Below are 25,527 nucleotides of genomic sequence, written 5' to 3'. Positions count from 1 at the left end.
AGGCTCCAGCCTCTGAGCTGTCAGCACAGAGCCTGACACGGGGCTCAAGTTCATGAACCATGAGATCATGACCTGAGCCAAAGTCGGATGCTTAACCAACTAAGCCACCCAGGCGCCCCAGAGCTATTTCATTTTCAAAAACCCTGAGTCATATAAAATAGAGGCAAGCAGCATTAGTAAAACTGTTAATACTAAAAATATATATGGTTTTTAATGCTTTGTTTTATATTAATACGTGGGGACAACTACATTGTATGAATAACCAACTAGTAATAAAATGTTTCACTTTGAAAAACTATGAGCACAACTAGGCAATGCCCAGTTTTCTGAATGTACAATTTGAAAGCAATGTAAATCACTAATTATATTATCATAAAAGGAGATGGAGAAACCTAAATAGGACGGTAGGAAACAAGCAAGGTCACTTGTAAAAAAATTCAAAGAATAAAACTGCAAAGAACCTAAGTGTTTTCTAAAAAACATTGCATTGTAAATATGTTCTTGTTTAAAAAAAATCTCTTACTATTTCCGGTAGCGGCAGTTCGAGCCGCCAAAGCAAAATGGAACAAAGTCAGAGTGGTGGTTATGGCCCTGGAGGTGGCGAGAAGGATGACAAGGTCAAGAAAAAGAAGTACGAACCTCCTGTACCAACCAGAGTGGGGGAAAAAGAAGAAGAAAACAAAGGGACCAGATGCTGCCAGCAAGCTGCCACTGGTGACACCTCACACTCAGCGCTGCTTAAAATTACTGAAGTTAAAGAGAATTAGACTATCTTCTCATGGAGGAAGAATTCATTAGAAATCAGGAACAAATGAAGCCTTTAGAAGAAAAGCAAGAGGAGGAAAGATCAAAGGTGGATGATCTGAGGGGGACCCCAATGTCGGTAGGAATGTTGGAAGAGATCATTGATGACAATCACGCCATCATGTCCACATCTGTGGGCTCAGAACACTACGTCAGCATTCTTTCCTTTGTAGACCAGGACCTGCTGGAGCCAGGCTGCTCAGTCCTGCTCAACCACAAGGTACGTGCCGTCATAGGGGTGCTCATGGATGACACGGATCCCTTGGTCACGGTGATGAAAGTAGAAAAGGCTCCCCAGGAAACCTATGCTGATATTGGGGGGTTGGACAACCAAATCCAGGAAATTAAGTAATCTGTGGAGCTTCCTCTCACTCATCCTGAATATTATGAAGAGATGGGTATAAAGCCCCCAAAAGGGGTCATTCTCTATGGACCACCTGGCACAAGTAAAACCTTATTAGCCACAGCAGTAGCAAACCAAACCTCAGCCACTTTCCTAAGAGTGGTTGGCTCTGAACTTATTCAGAAGTACATAGGTGATGGGCCCAAACTCGTTCAGGAGTTATTTTGAGTTGCAGAAGAACATGCGCCATCCATCATGTTTATTAATGAAATTGATGCCATTGGAACAAAAAGATATGATTCAAATTCCGGTGGTGAAAGAGAAATCCAACAAACAAGGTTGGAACTGTTAAACCAGCTGGATGGATTTGATTCAAGGGGTGACGTGAAAGTTATCATGGCCACAAACTGAATAGAAACTTTGGATCCAGCACTTATCAGACCAGGCCACATTGACAGGAAAATTGAGTTCCCCCTGCCTGATGAAAAGACTAAGAGGCACATCTTTCAGATCCACACAAGCAGGATGACGCTGGCCAATGATGTGACCCTACAGGACTTAATAATGGCTAAAGATGACCTCCTGGGGCCGACATCAAGGTGATCTGTACAGAAGCTGGTCTGATGGCCTTGAGAGAACGCAGAATGAAAGTAACAAATGAAGACTTCATAAAATCTAAAGAAAATGTTCTTTTTTTTTTTTAATTTTTTTTTTTACATTTATTTATTTTTGAGACAGAGAGAGACAGAGCATGAACGGGGGAGGGGCAGAGAGAGAGGGAGACACAGAATTGGAAGCAGGCTCCAGGCTCTGAGCCATCAGCCCAGAGCCCGACGCGGGGCTCGAACTCACGGACCGCGAGATCATGACCTGAGCTGAAGTCGGACGCTTAACCGACTGAGCCACCCAGGCGCCCCAAGAAAATGTTCTTTATAAAAAACAATAAAGCACCCCTGAAGGCCTCGACTTGTAAGCGACCACATCTGCCTCCAAGGAAATAGTTGGGAGCGTCCCGAATCCTCAGAGGGATGAGGCTGGGAAGCCGCCCAGAGAAACCCACGTTCCAGTTGATCTCTCTTAGCAAAACCTCCCGTGTCCTTTTTTGAGCACGCTGTGTAGGGTGCCCGCCAGGCTGCCTTCATGTGTTGGCCACATGCAGTGCTCTCCCCCCAATAAAGTGAGCTCCTCCTCAGTTCAAAAAAAAAAAAAAAAAAAAATCTCTACTTTGTAAACCTTTTATTACATCAAGACAATATTTAAAAAGTAAAGCCCAGGAGGTAAAATAGCAACATTTACTTGAATGTTTTTATTTTATTCAAATTTTTTTCTGTCCAGCTCTCAGAAGTTTAAAACATTAATACATGGTCAAATTTATATTAATGTTTATATTAACAGATAAAAACTAAAATCTATACATTTACTGACAAATAAAGGAAGCATATGATGTACAGTAAGGTGTCAATGAACTAGAGCCCAATTAGATCCTAAAATTATCAAAAGTGTTTAGGTTTTCCTCCTTCCCATTACCCACAAACACATACTTATACACACATACACAGAAATGGGAAAAAACAACCCAACTCAAGAAAATAAGATCTTACTACCAGAAGCAAGCTAAATCACAAATCAGTGTATATACTCTCCAGTCTCTCATACAACAATGTCCAATGAGAATATTCAGAGTTTCCAAGACACTGCAAAATCCCCAACAAAACCCTCAGTTGTGATTAAAACATTATACTTAGCAACAAGACAGTCACAATTACAACGATTTGCAAGGACCTCAATAAGGTTAAACTTCAATTAGCCAGAACACACAACAGCCAAAGTAAATTAAATTCCTCAATCTGTTCTTTGAGCATTCCAATCAAGAGTTCTTTCATGCTTTTAATGCCCTAATTTTTGGACAATGAAGGAGGAAAGCTACTGAACAGATGGGTTAGGAGTCTGTTTATTCAAATATACTCCAAAGGTAGATTTGCTTTTTAAAAAATCACATTCTATCAAATGGCAGGCTAAAAATAACTGGGATAATAGGAAAAATAGAGCTGGGTCAGACCCCTGAGAAACTATACAACTTTGTCAACCAGGGCACTGACAAAAACATTAACTGGTACCTGGGAAGGTAACTCAGACTGCCCAGGCAGGTAGTTTAATTTGGCTGGAAGCTGCCACAAGGATATAAAAACACATCAAAACAAGGCTGGAAGTATTCAACCAATAAAGATAAAAATGGAACTCTAAGCCAGCAGGGGTGCTATTCAGGGGGCCACCCATTAATAGGGAGCAGCACTAAACAGAAGTAGATCTCTCTGTGAAGAAAACCCCAGGTACAAACACTCATATTTAATGTTCTCCAATTAGAGCTAAAAGTCTTCATACTGGCAGTACAGCAGCAAAGCTTAGGGCTATTTCCTTTCCCCTATAAACTGTAACAGCTCCTCCCCCACCCCATTACTCTGGTTCCCTTTGCCTAGGAAGAACATTCCACATGAAGCAATGTAATTTTGTGTTCAACTGACATAATTCTCCAATTTCCAACACGTTTCAGCAAATCTGCATAAATACAAAGATTATTCTTTAAATAAGTATGCAAAAGCAAGGCTAGATATCCCTTTATGATCCATTTTCTTTTGACCATTTTTCTATTGGCACACTGGCCCTTTTCTTTTGGATTTACATAAGCCTTATAAATTATAAAAGTTAGCCATCTGCCAAATGTGTAACAAATATTTTTTTTCCCAATTTGTCATTTAATTTTATGCTGGGGTTCATGGGTTGGGGTGGGGAGGGGAGACTTTTAATGGTTTAAACTCATATGTTAATGGATTCATTTTTTCTAGTTCTTGAGATTTAATGCCTTGCTTATAGACTACCCACTACAGTGTTATAAATAAATTCAAGACTATTTTATTCAAGTACATTTATGTTTTGTGTTTTTTACATTCAGATCTTTGATTTATTTCAATTTTTAGCATAACATTTGATGTAGATTTTCAGGTTGGTGGTTTTGTCCACAAATGTCTAATAATTTTTTTGTATTTCCACCTATTTTTTTGCACCGAGTTCAACAGCAACTTTATATTATAAAACATCAGATATATTTAGATTGGCCCTCTTTTCTGTTGCATTGATCAGTGTGGCTGGAGGCTATGACAGGAGATGCAAAAACAGAGTAGAAATGCTAGAAACATCTTAATTAAAACAGTGTGGAGAGGTGTTGTTTAAATAACGCAGCTTCCTAATATTTTAATTTTAATACCTGATGGTACTCCTCCCCAACCCAATCATCTTTTTCAGAAATTTTACCAAGTACAAAAACAAAAAATTATAGTATCCATCCAAAAGGAAGAAAAGAACTCTTAAAGGAAGCTAGAAGGAAAATGGAGATATTTCTTTTGGAGTCAGGGGCCTACAGGACTACCCCTTTCTGATACTACTTTAGGTTGTTTTCCAATAAACAATTCATTATCAATAAAGAATAAATATTTAAAAGAGTGGCAGGGGCACCTGGGTGGCCAGTCGGGTAAGTGTCCAACTCCTGACTTTGGCCTCATCTCACAGTTCTGCAGTTCGAGCCCTGCGTCAGGCTCTGTCCTGAGAGTGCAGATGGAGCCTGCTTGGGTTTCTGTCTCCTTCTCTCCCTCTCTGCCCCTCCGCTCCTTGCTGTCTATCTCTCCCTCAAAATAAATAAAAATTTTTATTTTTTAAAAAGTAAAAAGGGTGGCCAAATAAGCTACAATATAAGACTGGTAATACTTTAATCCCAAGAAGCAACAGGTCTGAATGTTTAGATTTCAAAGTACAAAGACTAAGTAATTAAATGTTTTGCTGTAAGTTTTTCTAGAAATTCCAGCTTCCTTAATTACATAATCTCTATGTTCTACAAAAGCTTATCTAGGGGGCTTAAAAATATCAATGTACTAATCAGTAATTAAGCTGTTTTCATTCCTATGAAAGTCTTACAAACATTTTTAATGTTTTTCTTTATTATAGTTTCACAAAACTATAACACATGAAATCAAAATGCTAAGTTTTGGTAAAGAGATGTAAATAGCCCACCCTAAGTAGAGTACCTTACAATTTTTTCATAAATTCTTCCAAGTACTTACTTATTAAGCAATGTATGTTATGGGAGTAACGAGAATTGTCTGGGACGGTGAAGCTGCCATCACAGATAGCAACCTGACTCTCACCAAAAGGAAGAGTGAAGAAACAAAGTTTATACAGTAAACATCCCAGGGCCTGTAAAACAAACAAGTATGAATATTGTCAGATGAAGTAATCAATCACAAGACAAAAACACAGCCCCAAACCAAAAATGAAGTATGTTATTAAACAAACAAAAGCCTAATGTTTCTAATACTGGATCAATCCTTTCACAAATTAAACCAATTAATGGTGTAATTAAACCCATTACTGTGCTTAATTTTTTAAAAAATATTTAACTGTATCATTTCCATATTTTTCTCTCACATCTGTGATTAGTTGGCTGGATTAATGTTATCATGGAACTCTAGATCATGAATGATATAACTAAAATTAGAAGCAGCAGGTTCCTCTTGGGAGAAAAATTATAGTTTTCTTTCACTAGGAAAAAAAAATATATTTACCACATAACTAGCATATAAATAATGAAGTCAACACAAGGCTTCTTCTAGCAACATTTTTTTAATTCAATATAAAACATGTTATAAAATCCTGGGATTCAAAGTATGAGTTAGCCAGCACAGTTAATTTTATCAAACATCAATACATTTTTATTTGACTATTCACTAAACACGTGACATTATTTCATATCAAAAAATTAGTTCTCTACCTTTACATATAACCCTATAATTTTTATCCTAAATATACTAATCATATTTCTACTTTGCTAATCTATATTAAAAATCACAAAGGGCTCTGTCTGCTTCACTTGCATGGCTTCATAGTGCAGCACCAATAAATCTACTTGCACCAATAAATCTGACAATGAAGACAAAACACCCTAAAACGCAAATTATATTCTGAAGAGTAGCATAGGAAATTCCCAGCTAAGCTGCTAACAGCTCAAACCTGAGAAGCAGTAATAAAACGTGATTTTCAGCTCAAGAAATCACTATGCTCTTATAAGAAGTGTCACCTACAAGCCTTAAGAGTGTAAAAGTTATTTCTGGGGTGCCTGTGTGATTCAGTAGGTTAAGTGTCTGACTCTTGATTTTGACTCAGGTCATGATCTCACAGTTTGTGAGTTCGAGCCCCACATCGGGCTCTGCACTGTTTGTGCACAGCCCGCTTAGGATTCTCTCTCCCTCTCTGCCTCTCCTCTCATTCTCTCTCTCTCAAAATAAACTTTAAAAAAAAGTGTAAATGTTATTTCTAATTCTAAACAGACTGTAATAAAATTATCCAATAGTCAGTATACAATTATATCAGCAATACTATTTGGCCTTATATCACCTCTCTTTTGTTAGATTTTCTCCACACATCAACTTATTAGCACACTCAACTAACAAACACACTACTTTTATAACTACCATGAAGATCACAATATGCAGAAGCACCTTTGTAAGTCTGACAATATTTACAAAACATTATTTTCAACACAGTCTTCCAACAAAGTTTAAAAGCTCTATAAATTTTAATTCTAGAAGAGTAATTCTAGTAAGTTCAAAAACATTACTGTGACTAATGAAACGGTAAAGATTCTGAATGGAAATAACCAGTTCAATGTCACTTAAAAATATTTATACTGCTTTTTTCTGTAAGGCAGATGTTTTCAGCATTTATATGTAGCAAATTGAGCTTAAGGCTTCCCTAACAGCACTAAAAAATACTATTAATGGTGTAATATCTGCATTAAATTACACCTTTCTACTGCCCAGATGACAGTCTACGCACAAGAGATCTGCATTTTATCCAGTTTTATCTTGTCAATCAAACTTTTAATAATGTGTCTTCTGTTAGAGTAAATGTTGTGGGAATTTCCAGATAACTATTTTAGATAGCAATGCCAGTATCCTTAAAAAATATAAATCGAAAACATAAAATACTCTGCTTCACACAGTGTGAACACAACAAGGTGTCCTAGTTTTTTCACATCAAAGGCATTTCCCTCTATCCATCTGATACAATGAGAATTGTTCAAGAAACGGGAGGGTAAAAATGACCTGATTTTGAAGGCTTCGAATACCATCAGCTTCAATTTTCCTCATTAAAAGATAACATGAAGCATCTCTCACTGAATTTCCTAATGCTTATAAAATCAGCATCCCAGTTCTCAGGATAAAAATAACCTACAATGGAAACTTCCAAGCAAAAAAAAAAAAATTCGCCAAAATATAAAGTGCTAAGTGAATACTTTAACCTCAGTATGATAACTCCCTGAATCAGTACTATGCTGAAATAGAAACACAATCTCTGACCAATATGAATTGAATAATTTTTCTAGTTATTCTTTCATTCACACCTAAAATGTTGCAAGATACTTCTGTTTCACCTGAGTGAATACAAGAAAAAAAATGGCATTATGAAAATTAAAATTCTACTTCTGTCAAGCATATAAACACAGATTCTATTTTCTGATTATTTGCTTCTTTTTTCATTTTCTTTGAGTAATCTATTTGTAACCCCACAGCTATACTTATAATTTAAGTTCTGTAATTATCCATTATAGAAATATTACCCCATATCTTAATCTATAAATGGTATAAATTTTAAATTTATCACAATTTAGTATGCTGCTTGGCACACATATAAAGTCTAATGAAAAAATGAATTAAAAAAAGGATTCTCTCCTTTTTGTTAAGATATGGGGTAACAATCATGTACTTAGAGACTATCTTTTCATTCAAGCCTTGATAATATCCAAACAGTAGTTAAGCTATGATGTCTGTTGTTTCCTCTGGTGTTGAAATACTTTTAGGTAACATGGATTTCAAAAGCAGTCACAACATTAGATTAGGAAAAACTTCCACGATCACCTCTTCTAATACCTTCATTTTATAAATTAAAACCTGATTGGATGTGCTTTCTACATTATACTATAAACCATTTACTATAAGCCATTGAATGTTAATGCTGAGAAAAAGCAAACTGAATTTGAATTACAAGCTGGTAATCTATAAGCAGTATCAAATCAAACTTATCCATTGAGTCAACTATGTATATGGTTAAAAAGTACCACAAGATTTAAGAATCACTGGTTAAAAAAAAAAAAAAAAAAGTGTACATTATGACAGATGAAAAGATATCAAAGATACTTTTTTTTTTATTACCTTGCTAGAATATTTAGTATCCCAACCCCTATAGGAGGAGGTCAAGAGAAGAGAACCAAGGAGATATTCATTTGGTTTCACACATTATGCTTGACTACTTTCTAAATTATTATGCTTTTAAAATAAACATGATTTTTTTTTTGTAAAATCTAGAAGTATTTCCAATGGAATTTTTTTTCTACAACCTTAATACGGTCACTAGTGGTAGATATGGCTAATACTTGTTGAATTTAAATGAATTCACATTTAAAATAGAGTTTCTTGCTAATTTATGAAACAAAGCCAAGATATATTCCCTTATGAAACAAGCTCTAAAAAAGTATATGCATTCTAACAAAAAGTTCAATTATATAAAATATGATCAATCTTAATAATGCAATCCAGATATACGGTTGACCCTTGAACAACACAGGGGTTAGAGGAGTCAATACCCCACGCAGTTGAAAATCCATGTGTAACTTCTGATTCCCCTAAAACTACTGATAATCTACTGTGAAGCCTTATCAATAACATAAATAGTCGATTAACACATATTTTAATATGTATTATATACTGTACTCTTACAATATGTAACTTTTTCTTAGTTTTTTCAGTATTTCTAGGCTGCCTGGTTCACCTGCAAGTTTTTTCAGATCTGTTGCAAATCTCCAAAAGGTTTTCCAATATATTTATTTTTAAAAATCTGCATATTAGAGCACCTAAGTAAGCTTCTGACTCTTGATTTTGGCTCTGATCATGATCTCAGGGTTCACACTGACAGTGCACTGACAGTGAGGTACCCTGCTAAGTATTCAGTCTCTCACCCTCTCTCTCTGTCCCTCCCCTGCTCCCGCTCTCCCTCTCTCCCTCTCTCACTCTCAAAATAAGTAAACTTAAAAAAAAAAAATCAATATCTGCAAATTAAGTTCAAATCATGTTGTTCAAGGGCCAACTGAATATGCTAAGTAAGATCTTCAATATGTAGAAATTAGTCAATGGCTTGATTTTAATTAGAAAAAAATTGACTCATGTTAGTTTCCATTAAAAAGATCTTAAAAATATTTCTAAAAATTACTTAAGATTTATGACCAGCTTTTCCATACTGCACTCAATCAAAATTACACTCAATCAAAACATGTTTACATTCATATGTAATATAAATTCTAAAAAATACTGTGGCAAAGAGTTACATTATATGGAAGTCCTTTATTTGCTTTTTTATACCTAAGCTTTCCATTTCAGGATTAAAAAGATAAAATGTTCTATTTATTTTCTTCTTCTGTATAGGAATATACCACTTTCTTCTACTTATTATAAAATACCTTTGGGGTAACAGGGGGAAAATAACCAACTGAACTCAGATTTTTTTTTTTTAATTTGGTTAGAGAAAATGTTAGCCTTTCTTGGCCTTACCCAGATATCAGCCTTGGTGGTGATGGGTTTCCCTCCATAAAGGTTGATCATTTCAGGGGCTCTGTATGACAGAGTTGTATACCTGGCAGTAAATAAGTGAAATGGAGTGGAGATATAAAAAAAAAAAAAAAAAAAAAAAAAAAAAAAAAAAAAAAAAAAAAAAATATATATAGATACTACATTGTTTCTACATAAAATGCTACAAAAAACTTTTAGATTCAATAACATTATATAGAAATAATACTATTTTTAAAAAGCTCATTAAAAGTCCATCAAGATTTAACAATACAAAGCATCTATACATGTTTTATTCAACAAATGCGACAGCATCTCTAATGATATAAAAACTTAATTTTAATTAAAAATCTGAAATAAAGACAATGGATTGAAAATATAGTTTTCCTTGAATTTGTTTTAAATAATATAATTAGACTCTAAAACTACCCTAATCAAAATACTTTAGTCCATTAATTTAAAAACAAAATGTCTACCCACTCAAAAAATTATATATTAAGGAGTTTGTTTTTATGGACTCTAACATAATTCCTGGCACACAGTAGTAAATCTCCTCTAGGTCTGTTTTTATCGCTGTTGTTTTAAAAGTAATCTAGTTGCCATCATTCTAACTACATTAATTAAGAACACTTCTAGAACTGACTGCCATCATAAGCTATTTGGAATTAAAAGACACTGAATAAATCTTTACCAACATAAAAACTCTAAACCCATTATGAACAGAATATTTTAATAAAGTAGTACTCAATCTCATAGCAGAAATTATTAGACTTTGGAAGGACTACCTATATCATGGCATAATTTAATTTTGAGTGTTGATATGTTTCATTTTGTATGAAATATCTTAAGGCTCAACATCCTATCATCTTACTTTTTCGAAATTACTGACTGGTGAGAAATTCTGAATGACAACACTACGAGGAGCAACCTGCAAAACTGAAATACAAACTGCACGAGGACAGAACTTCTGTTCACTGCTATACTGCAGCACCAACAATGGTGTCCACTGCATGGTAGGCCCTGAATAAACACCTGTTAACTAAATAAATGGTTAGACCATTACCTCCTCAACTGAGCCACAATGAGCACAAGAATTCCTCATGAGCCTGCACTCATCACTACTACAAAATTCTACTGAACCTTAAGATCTCAGCAGTAAGAAATGAAAATTTCAGCAAGTCAGAGATCCTAAAGCAGTTATAAATCACAACCAAATAATTTTTAAATTATATATATACATACATACATATATACATACACATATATGTGTGTATATATGTATATATACATATATACATATATACACACACACACACATACATATACATATATATGTATACAAACATATATCCCCAAAAAGCCAATTCAGTGATTTGTTCTTGTGTTCTTCAGGACATTTATATGTTTACTAAGGAGTTAATTTTTATGGAATCTAACATAATCACCATAGGCTATATTTCCTGAGTAGAAATACCTGGTCTAGAAACCCACTGTGTTATACAAATGGGCCAGGGAAAGATCAGCTCTCCTTGAGTTCTTTCAAAATGCATACTGCAATTCAAATGATAGCTCTTAGTCTTAAACAAATGAGAAACTGTGAGGAAGAAAGGAGACCAAGAAAAAACAACTACTCAGAAATTCCTATTCTGACAGACCTTTGTGCATTCTTTATCATTTTATTAAGGTAATTTAAGATTTACCTAAGATTTATAAACAGTTCTATTTTCTAAATGAGAAAACAGAAAAGGGAAAGGTCTTTATAGATACTCTAGCAACCACAGAAAGTATAAAACTAAGAAAAATAGAGCATATATGACATATTTCTACCAGAGAGCTTTCCAATACACTAGTACAAAGTAACATGTTTTCCAGAGTTTTCATTCCATGAACAAGTCAATCTTCTTCATCTTAAATATAAAGTAAAAGCTTACTTTTCAAATAATTTATTATCTTCCTAATAAGAACAAGTCCTCAGTATCAGTAAAAACACAATGTTTAACTAAACTCAATAATTACTTAAAACTCCCTTTAATAATTCCACAAATTACTCAAACTTAATAAATTTCTTGATAAATACATTTACAATGTACATGAAAAACTTGTATCTATGATAAAATATATTTACTACTGAGCTACAGCAGACATAAATTAATCAATGTCTATGGAACAGAAATATTTCAAAGAAATCTATAAATGAAATACCTAAAATCTGTACTAGCAAATCTGGTCCATAGACTTAAGTTACCTAAAATTCCCATGAGACAAAGCACAATAAAGATAGAAACTTACTTTTTAATTTCTTCTTCTACTAGATTAACTCCATCTTTTTGAGGATTAAGAAACTTATTCGTGGCACTGCCAAAGTCACAAAGTACATAGTTTCCACTATCATTCAACAAAATATTTTCTACCTTCAGAAAAAATAAATAATTAGTAGTATTTTCAAAGTGAAAATTATGCTTTCATAACCATGTTTTTACAAAATAAACACAAGGTTTGTGCCATATATACAAAGAGAAAGACATAAGATAAATCATGAGGAAGGCCAAATCAATCAGACCAAAAATATACCTGACAATGTCTACTGTTTCTCCTACTGAGAACAGAGAAGTGCTCCTCCCATCCCAGGATGATTTCTGCAGGGGTCTATAAGCCCTAAATCCTTTTAAACCTCTTCTATGAAAAAGAAGAACTAGTAGCAGTTGAAGTCTAGACTGTACCTCCATTTTTCATTCTGACACTTCAGCTTATCTATAGACAAGTAACAAAAACCATTAAACTTCTACCTCTGGTTGACTCCTAATTCCATTTTTATCTAAAATGCCGCACTAACAAAACACAGTTTTGACTTTATGTGTTAACTTGGAGATCAGAGTTGTAGCAACCTGAATACATGACATACAGAGGAGAGTGTGGGTTCACATCCCAACTCTGCAATTTGCTACCATATGTCCCCTTAGACAATATGCTGAACTACTCTTGTGCTTTGATTTCCTTATCTACAAAATGGGGAAGCTAACAGTATCTGTTACATGGAATTGTTGTAAAAATCGTATGAGTTAAAACACGTAAAGAGTTAGAAGAGTGGCTGAAATAAAGTAAGCACTCAATAAATGATACTATTATTATTACTACATTTTCTCCCATAACATTTTCTACCTTTATAATGCAGTCTTGGATGAGCTATTCAATTGCTCTCCACTCTACCAAAATACTCACATTACAGTTTGTTTTTCTTCTATATTTCATATTTAGTCAACTTTTTAAAAGATTTGCACACAACAAAGATTTGTACAAGATATCTACTTAAAACAAACATAGGTTTGCATAAATTTACACAAGTAAAACGAACTAAACATATGAAACAGGGCCTGTATAAAAGTATGCAGTTCAATGTCTTTTCTGGCTTTAAATCGAGAAGACTCAACTGGAAACATCAACTTAATATGAAAAAGGTTAACAAGCCAAAACAGCATAAAAAGACATACCAAATTATTAGGGAAAATGTAAAAGCTGCATATTCAGAAGAACTGAAATGAACTACACTCATTATCCAAATTAAAGGACAAATGTCTTCAGTCGTACATTTCGATCTTTGCCTAATTTGTAACCTGTTACACCGTAGGTTTCCCTAGATGACACTTTCATGGTTAACAATCTATATTCTACGTGACATCTTCTATTCTCTTGTATCCTAGGGGGATTTTATTATCACCTTTCATAAATTTTGTATAATCAGTCAGAATTGAGATTCATCCAATCACTAAATATTACTGAGACCTTGGCTATGTGCCAAGGTCTAAATACTAAATACTTGGATAGGGGAACCTGGCTGGCTCAGTCAGTTAAGCATCTGACTTCGGCTCAGATCATGATCTCACAGTTTGTGAGTTCAAGTCCCGCGTAGGGCACTGGGCTGACAGCTCAGAGCCTGGAGCCTGCTTCGGAGTCTGTGTCTCCTTCTCTCTCTCTGCCCCTCCCCTGCTCATGCTCTGTCTCTCTCTCTCTCTCTCTCCTTCAAATCTAAATAAGCATTAAAAAAAAAAATCCCTGCACACATGGAGCTTACATGCTAGTGGAAGAGAACAGAAAGTAAACAATCGGCACAATACTATAAGGTGGTGCAAGACTGAACAAATGGAGAAAGTTAATCTGAGTAGACTTGAAGCAATGTGAAAAATTAGCCATGAGATATTTGGGTATAGCGCATTTCTGGAAGAGAAGTTTTTGTAATCTTAGGGCTTGTGGGCATCTAAGAGGAAACCTATGATTTTTAAATGGTATGTGTAATGATACCTTGAGCACTATGACACTGGGAATATTCAAATCCTTTTGGGAGACCTTTTCCAATGTAACAAGTGGGTGCCATATACAAGAGATCAGACCCCACAAAAAGGTAAGATAAAATGACCTTAAAGAAAATCACCTAAATATAGTAAATGATAGAAAACTATGGTAAATGGTAAATAACTGAGTACAGCGACCCATTCATGCTTGCCTCCAAAATCTCTGCAAAATACCCTGACACCTAATATGGGTTATAGGAAATAGGAGGAGAGCAGAACTGGACAGAATCATGTGGAGGGACATTCAACCTGCATCAATGACGTTCACATTTTTGCTCACATGAAACCTTTTTAAGAAGCCTACTATGTACAACAGACGCAGAGGAAGGGCCACAAAAATCTACTTCTACAGCCATACTAGAAACCCTCAGGGTCACGGAAAACACAATTTCTAGTCTATAGTCTTTACATGGCCTCAGGAAATGTACCTGGGACAGAGAGATCCTTCTCAGTGTTGGTAATAAAAACTGGTATAGAGGAAGACAGTAGTCCAAGAACATTTTAATGCTAAAGTTCAAAATGTATTAATCCATAAGGAGTCTAAAATTCATACCTTCAGATCCCGGTGAATTATTGGAGTCTTACACTGATGCAATCTTGCAACAGCTTCACAGGTATCACAGAATATCTGTAACACTTCTGCTTCCGTAAAACCTGTCTGCAGCTTCTTATTCATCTGATTCACTACTTGCCCAGCTAACCAAAAAAGTAATTTTGAGAAGACATGTTTTTAGTAAATGAAGACTACCACAAAGAAATTAAGAAATGCCTTTATGGTCTCAAGTAAAGGGGAACTGGCTTTTTCATAATGCTCATGTAAGGATGCTTCCTGTACCATATCATATTGATTCAGTAACATACATTTTTCATACTTTACATCTCTGAAATAAAAACATCTTAAGATAGATGATGTTCTGCTAATGCTATTGGCCTTTTTTCAAGATTTTAATTAACATCTATGAAATCAAAGTATGCTTTATAATTGACGGCATCATAGATTTGAAGAAACAGTTATTCAATAGTATGTTAGCTATTAGATAAACAATTGTGAGCAAAAATAAAGTTTATATTATCATGGAATTTATCAATTAAAGGCAGAGGTAAATATTAAGCAATTACATAAATAAACACATATAATTATGTACAATAAGGCTAATATGAGAGAAACCTAAATTTAAATTGGCAAAGGAGGATGGGGAGGGGATGGTGTCAGATGAGGCCTATCTGAGGAAGTGATATTTATGGTGAGACTGTAGCATTAGGAACTGACCAGACAGAGATCTGCGAGAAAAGCATGCTAGCAACAGCAAGCAGTACATACAAAGGCCTCCATTTTGGAAAAGAGCTTAATAATTTTGATTAACTTAAAGCCAATGTAGGTATGTATGGTCCAAAAATCAGAGAAAAGGTAAAGTGACATGAGATTGACAAGACAGACAGCCATCAGCCATATTTTAGATTTTATCTTGAGAACCAGGGACTTCCTGATCTTTTTTTTTTTAATGTTTCTTTATCTTGAGAGAGAGTGTGCGCAAACACACGTGAGCAGAGAAAAGGCAGAAAGAGAGGAGGAAAGTGAATCCCAAGCAGGCTCCATGCTGTCAGTGCAGAGCCTGATGCAGGTTCGATCTCACATTAAGACCTGAGCAGAAATCAAGAGTTGGACACTTAATCAACTGAGCCACCGAGGTGCCCACTCCAGATCTAACTTTTTAAAGGATCTTCCTGATTGGGGGGTAGGGGAAATCACAAGAGTGGAAATGGACAGATGGGTTAAGAGGCTAATGCTCTAATTCAGGTAAAAGGCAACAGGCAGAACAACTTACTAAAATCAAACAGTCATACCAATGAGCCCTGAGAGGATGATTATATATTACATATACCACAATAATTGATAGTCTAGTGACAATTCTAAATTATTAAGAAAAAGTTGACCACCATTTAAGGACACAAGAAACACAAGTAATTAGGGGCACCTGCGTGGCTCAGTCAGTTAGGTGTTCAACTTCAGCTCATGATCTCACAGTTCAGAGTTTAAGCCCTGCGTCAGGCTCTGTGCTGACAGCACAGTCTGGAGCCTGCTTCGCATTCTGTGTCTCCTCTCTCTCTGCCTCCCCTGTTTGTGCGCCCTCTCTTTCTCTCGCTCTTTCAAAAGTAAATAAATAAACATTAAAAAAAATTTTTTTTAAAGAAAAGTAATTCAGAAAGCATTCTAATGAAAATTAAGTTTGGGAATTTAAAAAGGCAAACTTATGTTAACTTGAAACCTTCCTTTAACAAGGTTGGACAAATGAATGTTTGCTACTTTGTAATCTGCAAAAAGGTGCATATACACCTGTTCATTTAATACTACTCTCTCAACAGCATTCTCATGTATTTCCTATAATAGCAGAAAACTTTAAAGCAGAAAAAATATCAAATTTTATCTATCAATCCCCAATTTCAGAACACTAAAGTATATTTGATTGTAATTTGTTTAGGACACCTCAAGATACCTGACCAGGCAGCAATTTCCCCCATCCTCTTGTGTGTTAGACACTGAACTTGTTTTAAACAAAAATTAAACAGGATAAAAAGTGTTTTATTGATGCTCATTCACATTCTTGAAATATGTCACAGCTAAAGAAATCATAATCTTAAACTCATTCTACGTCTTCCTAACTTTCAATGTTGTAATGAGTAGAAAAAAATTTGAACAAATGTTAATCTCCTTTCTCACATTCAGAGATCTTGAATCACAAAATGCAAGTCCCCAAAAAAGCTAAGAGCTGTAACTGAGCTGCATTTCAAATGTAGAAATAAGTAAAATTTCATTATTCAAAATCAAAGTCTTCTGAAGATTAAAGTAAAGGTTATTCTAATGAAAAACAAACAAACAAACAAACAAATCAGGGGCACCTGGGTGGCTCAGTCAGTTAAGCATCAGACTTCAGCTCAGATCATGACCTCGCGGTTCCTGAGTTCAGGCCCAGCATCAGGCTCAGTGCTGACAGCTCAGAGCCTGGCGCCTGCTTTGGGTTCTGTCTCCTTAGCTTGCTGCCCCTCTCTCCCTCCCTCTTTCTCTCTCTCTCTATTTCTCAAAAATAAATAAAAAATAAAACATTAAAAAAATTTTTTGAAAACCGAAAAAAATCAGATTCAGAAATCAAACAATGTATACTGAAAATCTTTTCAAACAGGATGCATATAACTCTCAAATCTTTCCATATTTTTCAAACAGGTATCATTTCCTAAACAAAAGCTTTTACACTCTGACCAATTTCACCATTAAAATTGAAAATTCAACATTTGTCCAACTACTTAGTCATCCAACAACCTTCTGTAAAGTGCAATCTTACATTCCACTTTAATTTTTACATGACTTGGGTTTTTTTAATAAGATAATTAAATTTTATCTGTAGTAGATTGCACCACTGGCCCCAAATCTTCAACCCTCACTTTATCCCAGCCCTTTGCCATGTAACTGCACTTCCTCCCAATAAATGGAGCAGAGAGAATACCTTGCTCTTTGATGTGGGCTCAGCCATATGACTTACTTTGGCTGAAAGAATAACGCAGAAGTGGCAGTGTGCCAATCCCAAGCCTAAGCCTTAAGAGACCTCACATCTTCCACTTGCCCTCTTGTATTTCTAGTATCTCTATGAGAAAAACATCCCCCAAATAAGCTTCTAGTGCCAGGGAAAAGGATGAGAAACCTGAAACAGAGCCACTCCAACTAATCCCAGCAAACCCACTGGCATGTGAACAAGCCCAACTAAAACGAACAGTGTCATTCCACCAAGCTCAGTCTACAACAAGTGACCCACTGATACACAAGCAATAATAAATGACTGTTGTTTTATGCTGTTGAGTTTGGGGATGTTTTGTTATTAAGCAAAAGCTAACAGGTATGTTATCCGTGGGAATTTCTATAAAACACCTCCAAAACAAAAAGCTCCTTTCATTAAAGAATGGAAATATATTCAAAAGACCAACTCTGATTTCTGGACGTCTGGTACCTAAAGCCTGTAATTAATCTCTCTTTAACTTATACACAAGAATATTAACAAATTTAGCAGTGTCAAATCGTGAACCCACAAAAATCTAACATTTCACAAATGATGGCTGTAACAAATTGATACCTCTAACCGTGATGGTGCATATTGGCTATACAATACATTCTTCTACTTCCTACACAGTTTCATCCCTTACAAAATCAAAACCAATGTACCTGATCTATATTCATAACACTGACTGCCTTACAAAAGTACCTTCATTCTTAAACAATTTTATGTAATACAATCAGCTTTTATAGAAGTAAGGGGAAAGTAATTATTCTCCCATTCTCTACTCTGCAACTCACTCTTCCCCCATGAAAAGAAAAGGAATTTATCTAACTGATTCATGTGAGAAAAAGGAATTGAGTATGTCCTATTCAAATCCTCTGGATTCCTTCTCTGGGATATAAAGCCCACTCAGAGGGTACATTCTCATCTATAGTACATGCAGTACATTTAGCTGGTAAAACATTTGAAGGAAACTTCTAACATAAAAAAGAAGGTGTAATAACAAGAGAAAAATCCAGGAAAACAAAAACACAAAGAACAGAAGAAAACTCTTTTTTAAAAACTGTAATTAATAACTGCAGACAACAAATGACTTGCATCTAAAACAAGAACAAAGTGCATTTTAACAAAGAACAGCATTGAGAGAATAAGAGTTCTTGGAAATTAAAAATAAATAGCAGAAATACAAAATTCTATAGAGGAGCTAAAAGATACATTTAAGGAACTCCCAACACAATTAGAATTTTTAAAAAGAGAAGACAAAGAGAGGAACAGAGAAAATGAAAGAGAAAAAAACTGAGTCCCAGCAATAAAGATAGCAAAACTGACCCACAACCAAGGCAGATATACCTAAGATTTTAGAATGCTAGAGCTAAAGCAAAGATTCTAAGTGTCCACGGGAAAAAAAAGAGGTCACGTTAAAAAAAGTGAAGAATCATAAATGCATGAGATTTCTCAATAGTAACAACTAGGTGAAAAATGGGATAATGCCTTCAAAATTCTAGCCCAAAATTATTTCTAACCTACAACACTTTAGCCAGCCAAATGAATAATCAAATATGGATGCAGAATAAAAATAATTCTATACAAGGTTTCGAACATGCTTCTTTCCATAATCCATTATCAGAAAGCTACTGAAAAAATGTACTCTATTCAAAGGAGGTAGGTAAAAACAAGGGAGGAAGTATGAGTAGTAGAGAGTCTAAGATAGGAAGAAGGCATAGGGAGTTCCTAGAAGCACAGCTCAATGCTATTCAAAATTAAGCAGAACTGAAGTCTCCCCAAAGGATATTTCTATGGAAGAAAAAATAAAACTGACACAAATATGTAAATGTTGAAGTATACTACATAAAGATTTGCATTTCTATTGAGGAATGTTGGGCTAAACTACTAACATATATGAAGGAAAATAGGCAATTATCAATGGGTATATTAGCTCCTGGAAAAAAATTTTAAATACAAAAACAAAAATGTTAATTACAGGCTATCACATATCACAGTTAAACAGCAAGCAAAATAATTTAAATACCAATTATTAATTTAATCTAAAAATTAAAAATTAAAATTAAAAAATTAAAAAAAAAAACTCTGACAGTTAAATCCTCATCTTTACTTGGAGATATTATCTAAAACATAAAATTAGGGCGCCTGGATGACTCAGTCAGTTAAGCGTCAGACTCTTGATCTCGGCTCAGGGCATGATCTCACAGTTTGTGGGTTCAAGCCCCATGTCAGGCTCTGTGCTGGCAGTGCAGAGCCTGCTTGGGATTCTCTTGCTCTCCTCTCTCTCTTTGCCTTCCCCGCTTGTGCTCTCTCTCAAAATAAATAAACTTAAAAAACAATAATAAAAAGCAAAACATAAAACCAGAAAGAGCACTACCAAACTTTTATTCAAGAGCCTCCTCATACCCAGAATCACATACTTCTCCTGATTTTCTAAGTTCCCCCTCTCTCATACTCTAAGGATCTCATTAAAACTACACACTTTCCTCTACATAATGACGTGTAGAAATATGGAAGTGAATATGAGAAATATCTCAAGCATTTTTAAAGTGAATGCCTCTGAGGAGAGTAATGGGGCAGGAGGATACTGATTTAGCCACGGCTTAACAAAACCATTTGACTTTTTAAAACGTATACATGTACTACTTTGATAAAAATAAAAATTTCATGTGAATCAGCTTGATGATTCAAACCAGATAAAAAAAATTTTTTAAGTTTTCAGGCAAAAAAGAATGCTTTCCTCAAAACATAGCTCAGGTCATACCTCTACTTTAAAATAAAATTTATCCCCTAAAAATTGAAGTTCATTCGGTTCTCCTTTTAAAATGTCTTCTGGATGACTATCAGTTAAACTCATCCAGGGTTATGATTATGCTAGATTCAATTATCTTTAAAAAATTAGCAAAGCGCTATCTTTACAAATAACCAACAGCTACTCTATCCAGCCAAGATTTAGTACCACAAATGCTAGAATTCAGGAAAGTGGAGTAAAGAACATCAACATCTTCTCCTTAAAGAGATCACAATGTTTTACAGTATGAGATATATACAAGAGAAAACAATCAGGAAAACATCTAATTTTTTATAATATATACGGAAATAATTTTTAAATATATCATAATAGATATTATAATTCTGATTCACTTCATTTTCCCCTGTCCTTCCCTCCTTACAAGACCAGAATAAATGAAACTATATTTTCTCCAACATTACCATCAGCCTACTCCTCCAACATTCAGGAAATGACAAGTGTTCATAATATCATAATTAAAAATCATAACTGTCTTAAGAGAATCTAAATATAAGCCAAGGCTCCCTAGAACCCAAATTGCCAGATACAGTCTGATTTAAAAAATTTTTTAAGAAGTTTGCAAAAAATGGATTAATTTCAAATTAATTTCAAATCTTCTGATATTTATAAAAGAACCCAAAAAGACGATATAAATTTATAAATATTACAGATCAAAATGCATCTAAATTTATTACATTTGATATACTGAAAGTTAATATGGAGTGCTGGAAAAAAAATCTTATAACACTAATATTGACACATTATGCTTTTCTTAGTTGGACTATAAAAGTATAGGGAGCATGATATGTAACTGCTCTTCACTCATTCAGATTTCTTGTTTTAAACACAACAGCATTTTTCCAATCGTCATTTACATGCTCATATCATCAGTACAGCAATGACGACTAGATTTTAAATATTTCTTTTTTTTTTTTTAATGTTTATTTATTTTTGAGAGAGAGAGAGACAGAATGCAAGAGGGTTAGGGGCAGAGAGAGAGGGAGACACAGAATCCGAAGCAGGCTCCAGCCTCTGAGCTGTCAGCACAGAGCCTGACGCGGGGCTCGAACTCACCAGCTGTGAGATCATGACCTGAGCTGAAGTCAGACGCTCAACCGACTGAGCCACCCAGGCACCCCGATTTTAAATATTTCTTAACAGCATTCCTTAAGTAGATAATTAAAGCTGAGATTACAGTAAGTGTCTAGAATCAGGTGACAACTGCCCTGGGAGAAACCAAGACACCTAGTAAACCATTTTAAGGGTAACTTTTTTTTTCAGTATAAAACAAATGCAGAAAAATACTTACCCCGGCAATATTCCATTAAGATAAGCACTTCCCATACATTATCACTAATTGAGTTAACAGCACAATCCAAGTAACTCACAATATTTTTGTGACCAGACAGCTCCTTCTGTGTAAAAAAAAAAAAAAGAAAAAGAAAAATTAAAAAAACATACATTGTAAAGCTCTATTACCAATGATTTGAAGTCTAAATTAATATATTTGAAGAATTTCACAAAAGTGAATTAAGCATACGTATAGAATCTGACACAATTCAAAGAGGTTTCAGTAGTTCCAATGAAAGGTTTACTTAATGGGCGCCTGGGTGGCTCAGTTGGTTAAGCGTCCAACTTTGGCTCAGGTCATGATCTCGCGGTCCGTGAGTTCGAGCCCCTCATCGGGCTCTGTGCTGACAGCTCAGAGGCTGGAGCTTGTTTCAGATTCTGTGTCTCCCTCTCTCTCTGACCCTCCCCTGTTCATGCTCTGTCTTTCTCTGTCTCAAAAATAAGTAAACATTTAAAAAAAAATTTAAAAAAAGATAATACTAATACAAGAAAATAAGAAAAAAATGGCAAATCTGACATTTTTGTTCATAGTACAAGATAATCATCAGCATATAATGAGGTTAAAAATAATAATCTATTTAGGTCTGTCTGGAAATTAAAAAACAATTATCAACAATACTTTTTAAAATAAATTTACATCCGGAGCGCCTGGGTGGCTTAGTCGGTTGAGTGTCCGACTTTGGCTTAGGTCATGATCTCTCACAGTTGCTGGGTTCCTGGGGTTGAGCCCTGTGTCGGGCTCTGTACTGATAGCTCAGAGTCTGGAGTGTGCTTTGGATTCTGTCTGACCTCTCTCTCTGTTCCTCCCCCATTCGCACTGTCTCAAAAATAAATGAACATTAAAAATAAATAAATTCACATCCACTATCAATAATAAACCTGGTTTTAACTGAGATATTATTTATTTGAGATATTACCTAACAGTAGCTGAACATGTAATTCATAAATACATAAATATAATGGGAGATGGGTTATCAAAAAAAGTTGGACGACCACTGCTCTAATGAGCTAATCTCCCTAAATTCTCTTGTTCAAAAGCACAGAATTTGAGTGCTGCTGCTACTGATGATGACCAAATTTTACATCTCTGAAAATTACACAAATTCTATTGAAAGCAAGAATTATGGCACAATGGTACCGTATCTAGACACAAGTTAGAAAACTTAGCCTAAGAACCCCTACTATCTTGGGGTAAATCTCTTCACCCTTTTGACTAATAGCCTTTTTAAAAAGTTTTTAAAGAACAAATCTCAAAGCATAATCAAGTCTAATCTAACCAGGGAATAGGGTCAATAAAAGAAACAGGTAAGTCATGTTACATAAATATGCCTATCTTTGAATAAAAGGGATCAAAATATGTGTATTGATATAGATGTTGATAGAAAATGGGAAATCTCTCTCTTAGCAGTTGGATAAATAGGAATGATATTAAGAAGTGTTTACAAGGATATGGAAAAACTGGAATTCTCATACATTGCTGGTGTGACCATAAAATAGTTCAGCTGCTATGGAAAAAAATTTAGTGATCCCTAAAAAAGTTAAACACAGAATTACCATAACCCAACAATGCCACTCCTAGATATAAACCCCAAAAAACTAAAAACAGATACTCAAATAAATACACATACAAACATATTCATAGCAGCACTATTCACAACAGACTCAAGGTAGAAATGGCTCAAATGCCTATCAATGGTTTTAAAAAAGTCCATCAACAGGTGAAGAGAGAGAGAGAGACAGGCAGACAAACACATACAATGGAATATTATTCAGCCATAAAAAGGAATGAAGTACTGATACACTCTACAATGTGAATGAACCTCAAAAACATGCTAAGTGAAAAAAGTCAGACAGAAAAGGTCACATACACAAAAATTTTATATATATGTATATATATATAGCACTTGATAAACAGTGGATGAGGAAGAAGAAGAGAACAGAAGAAAAGGAGAGAAGAAAAGGAGGAGGAGGAAGAGAAAGAAGAGGTGAAGGAAGAGGAGGTGGAAAGAGAGAAGAAGTAGAGGGAGTGCGGAGGAAGATGGGGAGGACGGGGAGGAAGAAGAGAAGAAAGAAGAGGAAGGAGAGGTGGAAGAGGGGGAGGAAAGGGAACAGGAAGACAAGGGAAAAGAAGAGGTAGAGGAAAAGGGGGGAAGAAGAGGAAGAAAAGAAGAGGAGGACTAGGGGGAGAAGGAAGAAGAGGAAAACAACAACAAGCCATCAGAGCACTGAGAATAAAACACCCTAGAAAAAAAGAAACTTTCATTTTGTAGTTTTTAACCATTTAACCAAATTACTGAAATTTTGTCAATAACCTATTAAAGTATTTTTTACTTCTCAATATTAAAAAAAAAAAAAATTCCCTTACTCATAAGGGAAGATATGGATATTTTACCATATATTGCAGAGTACATAAAAAAAAAAATAGTAACAACAATAAACTTTACTGCATGAATTTGAAAATGAAAAGCGGGGGCACCTGGGTGAGCATCCAACTCTTGATTTCAGCTCAGGTCACGATCTTACGGTCTTGAGATGGAGCTCATGTTCATGTGAAGCCTGCTTAAGATTCTCTCTCTCCCTCTCTCTCTGCCCCTCCCTTGCTCATGCTCACACGTGCATGCCCGCATTCTCTCTCAAAAAAATAATAAAAAATAAAAACAAAAAGCAAAACTAATTGTTGTTGGTGAATATAAACACATACAGTGAATGTATTAAACACCCATGGGAATAGTAAACACCAAATTCAGGACAGTGGCTTCTTTTTGGATGAGAACAGTATAGTGATATGGCTAGGAAGGAATCCACCAAAGGCTTCAACTGTACCTGTAAGATTTTAATTCTTAAGCTGGATAGTGCATAAACTGATATTCATCACATAATTCTCTAAATGTTTCTATTCTCACAACATTCCATAATTAAAATATATTTTAAAAGACGGTGGGGGAGAAGAAGTAGAGTAGTTTGCCCATCAAACTACAATAAGGAAGCAAGGAAAAAGGAGAGGAAGGGACTGGCTATATTTAGCCTTAAGTGTGTATATAAAGAATGCATTTCAAAGGTTTTCTAGATGCACATAAACCAATAAGCAGCTTGCCAAAAAAGCTGGTTAATGTTTTAGTGCAAAACCAAAAGAAAATACACCAAATTCTTACAATGGAATTACTCTTTCACTTACCATAATTGTAATTTCCCTTTTACAAATGTTGAGGTCTGATATGTTATTGACATACATTCTCTTCAATGCATGGCGGATTCCACCATGTGTCCGCACCAGAAAAACCGTGGAGAATCCACCTAGAAGAACAAGTATCGATTAATTAAAAAGACTCAGAAACTGCTATCAAATCATGGAATATCACTGGGGAGCTTAATCTCAGTGGGAAACAAACTGACTGTACACAAGACAAAAATAACAGTAAGCAATCATTTTATTAGATTAAAAACAAAACACTGGCTTCTTATGCTAATCACAAAGGAATACATAGAGAATAACATTCATCTCAAATGAATATGCTTCTCTAAGGGTGCCTGCATGGCTCAGTCAGTTAAGAATCCGACTTCAGCTCAGGTCATGATCTTGCAGTTCATAAGTTCTGCCCCTCCCCCACTCGTTCTCGGTCTTTCTCTCTCCCAAAAATGAATAAACTTCAAAAAAAAAAAAAAAACAGAATATGCTTCC

General features: G+C 35.0%; 1 protein-coding gene and 1 pseudogene across 4 annotated transcripts in view; one reads left to right on the top strand and one right to left on the bottom strand.

The window, feature by feature from the left end:
* The window catches only part of BMP2K (BMP2 inducible kinase), a 130,061-nt gene that overhangs the window by 52,402 nt on the left and 52,132 nt on the right, over positions 1-25,527 (bottom strand). For 2 of the 4 annotated variants that reach the window (XM_049632098.1, XM_049632100.1), the window contains exons 2-7: positions 25,024-25,142; positions 21,808-21,913; positions 14,713-14,855; positions 12,103-12,224; positions 9,799-9,880; positions 5,260-5,392 (exon numbers count right to left, since the gene is read on the bottom strand). In XM_049632098.1, the coding sequence (XP_049488055.1) occupies positions 5,260-5,392; positions 9,799-9,880; positions 12,103-12,224; positions 14,713-14,855; positions 21,808-21,913; positions 25,024-25,142 (705 nt within the window). The remainder of the gene's footprint in view (positions 1-5,259; positions 5,393-9,798; positions 9,881-12,102; positions 12,225-14,712; positions 14,856-21,807; positions 21,914-25,023; positions 25,143-25,527) is intronic. The other 2 variants (XM_049632099.1, XM_049632101.1) reach the window with 2 other exon arrangements.
* LOC125923523 (26S proteasome regulatory subunit 4-like) lies at positions 53-5,166 on the top strand (annotated as a pseudogene).

Source organism: Panthera uncia, chromosome B1, assembly GCF_023721935.1.
Source record: "Panthera uncia isolate 11264 chromosome B1, Puncia_PCG_1.0, whole genome shotgun sequence".
Taxonomy (NCBI): domain Eukaryota; kingdom Metazoa; phylum Chordata; class Mammalia; order Carnivora; family Felidae; genus Panthera; species Panthera uncia.
Note: the sequence above shows the minus strand (reverse complement) of the source record. Positions and strands in the feature narration are given on the sequence as shown.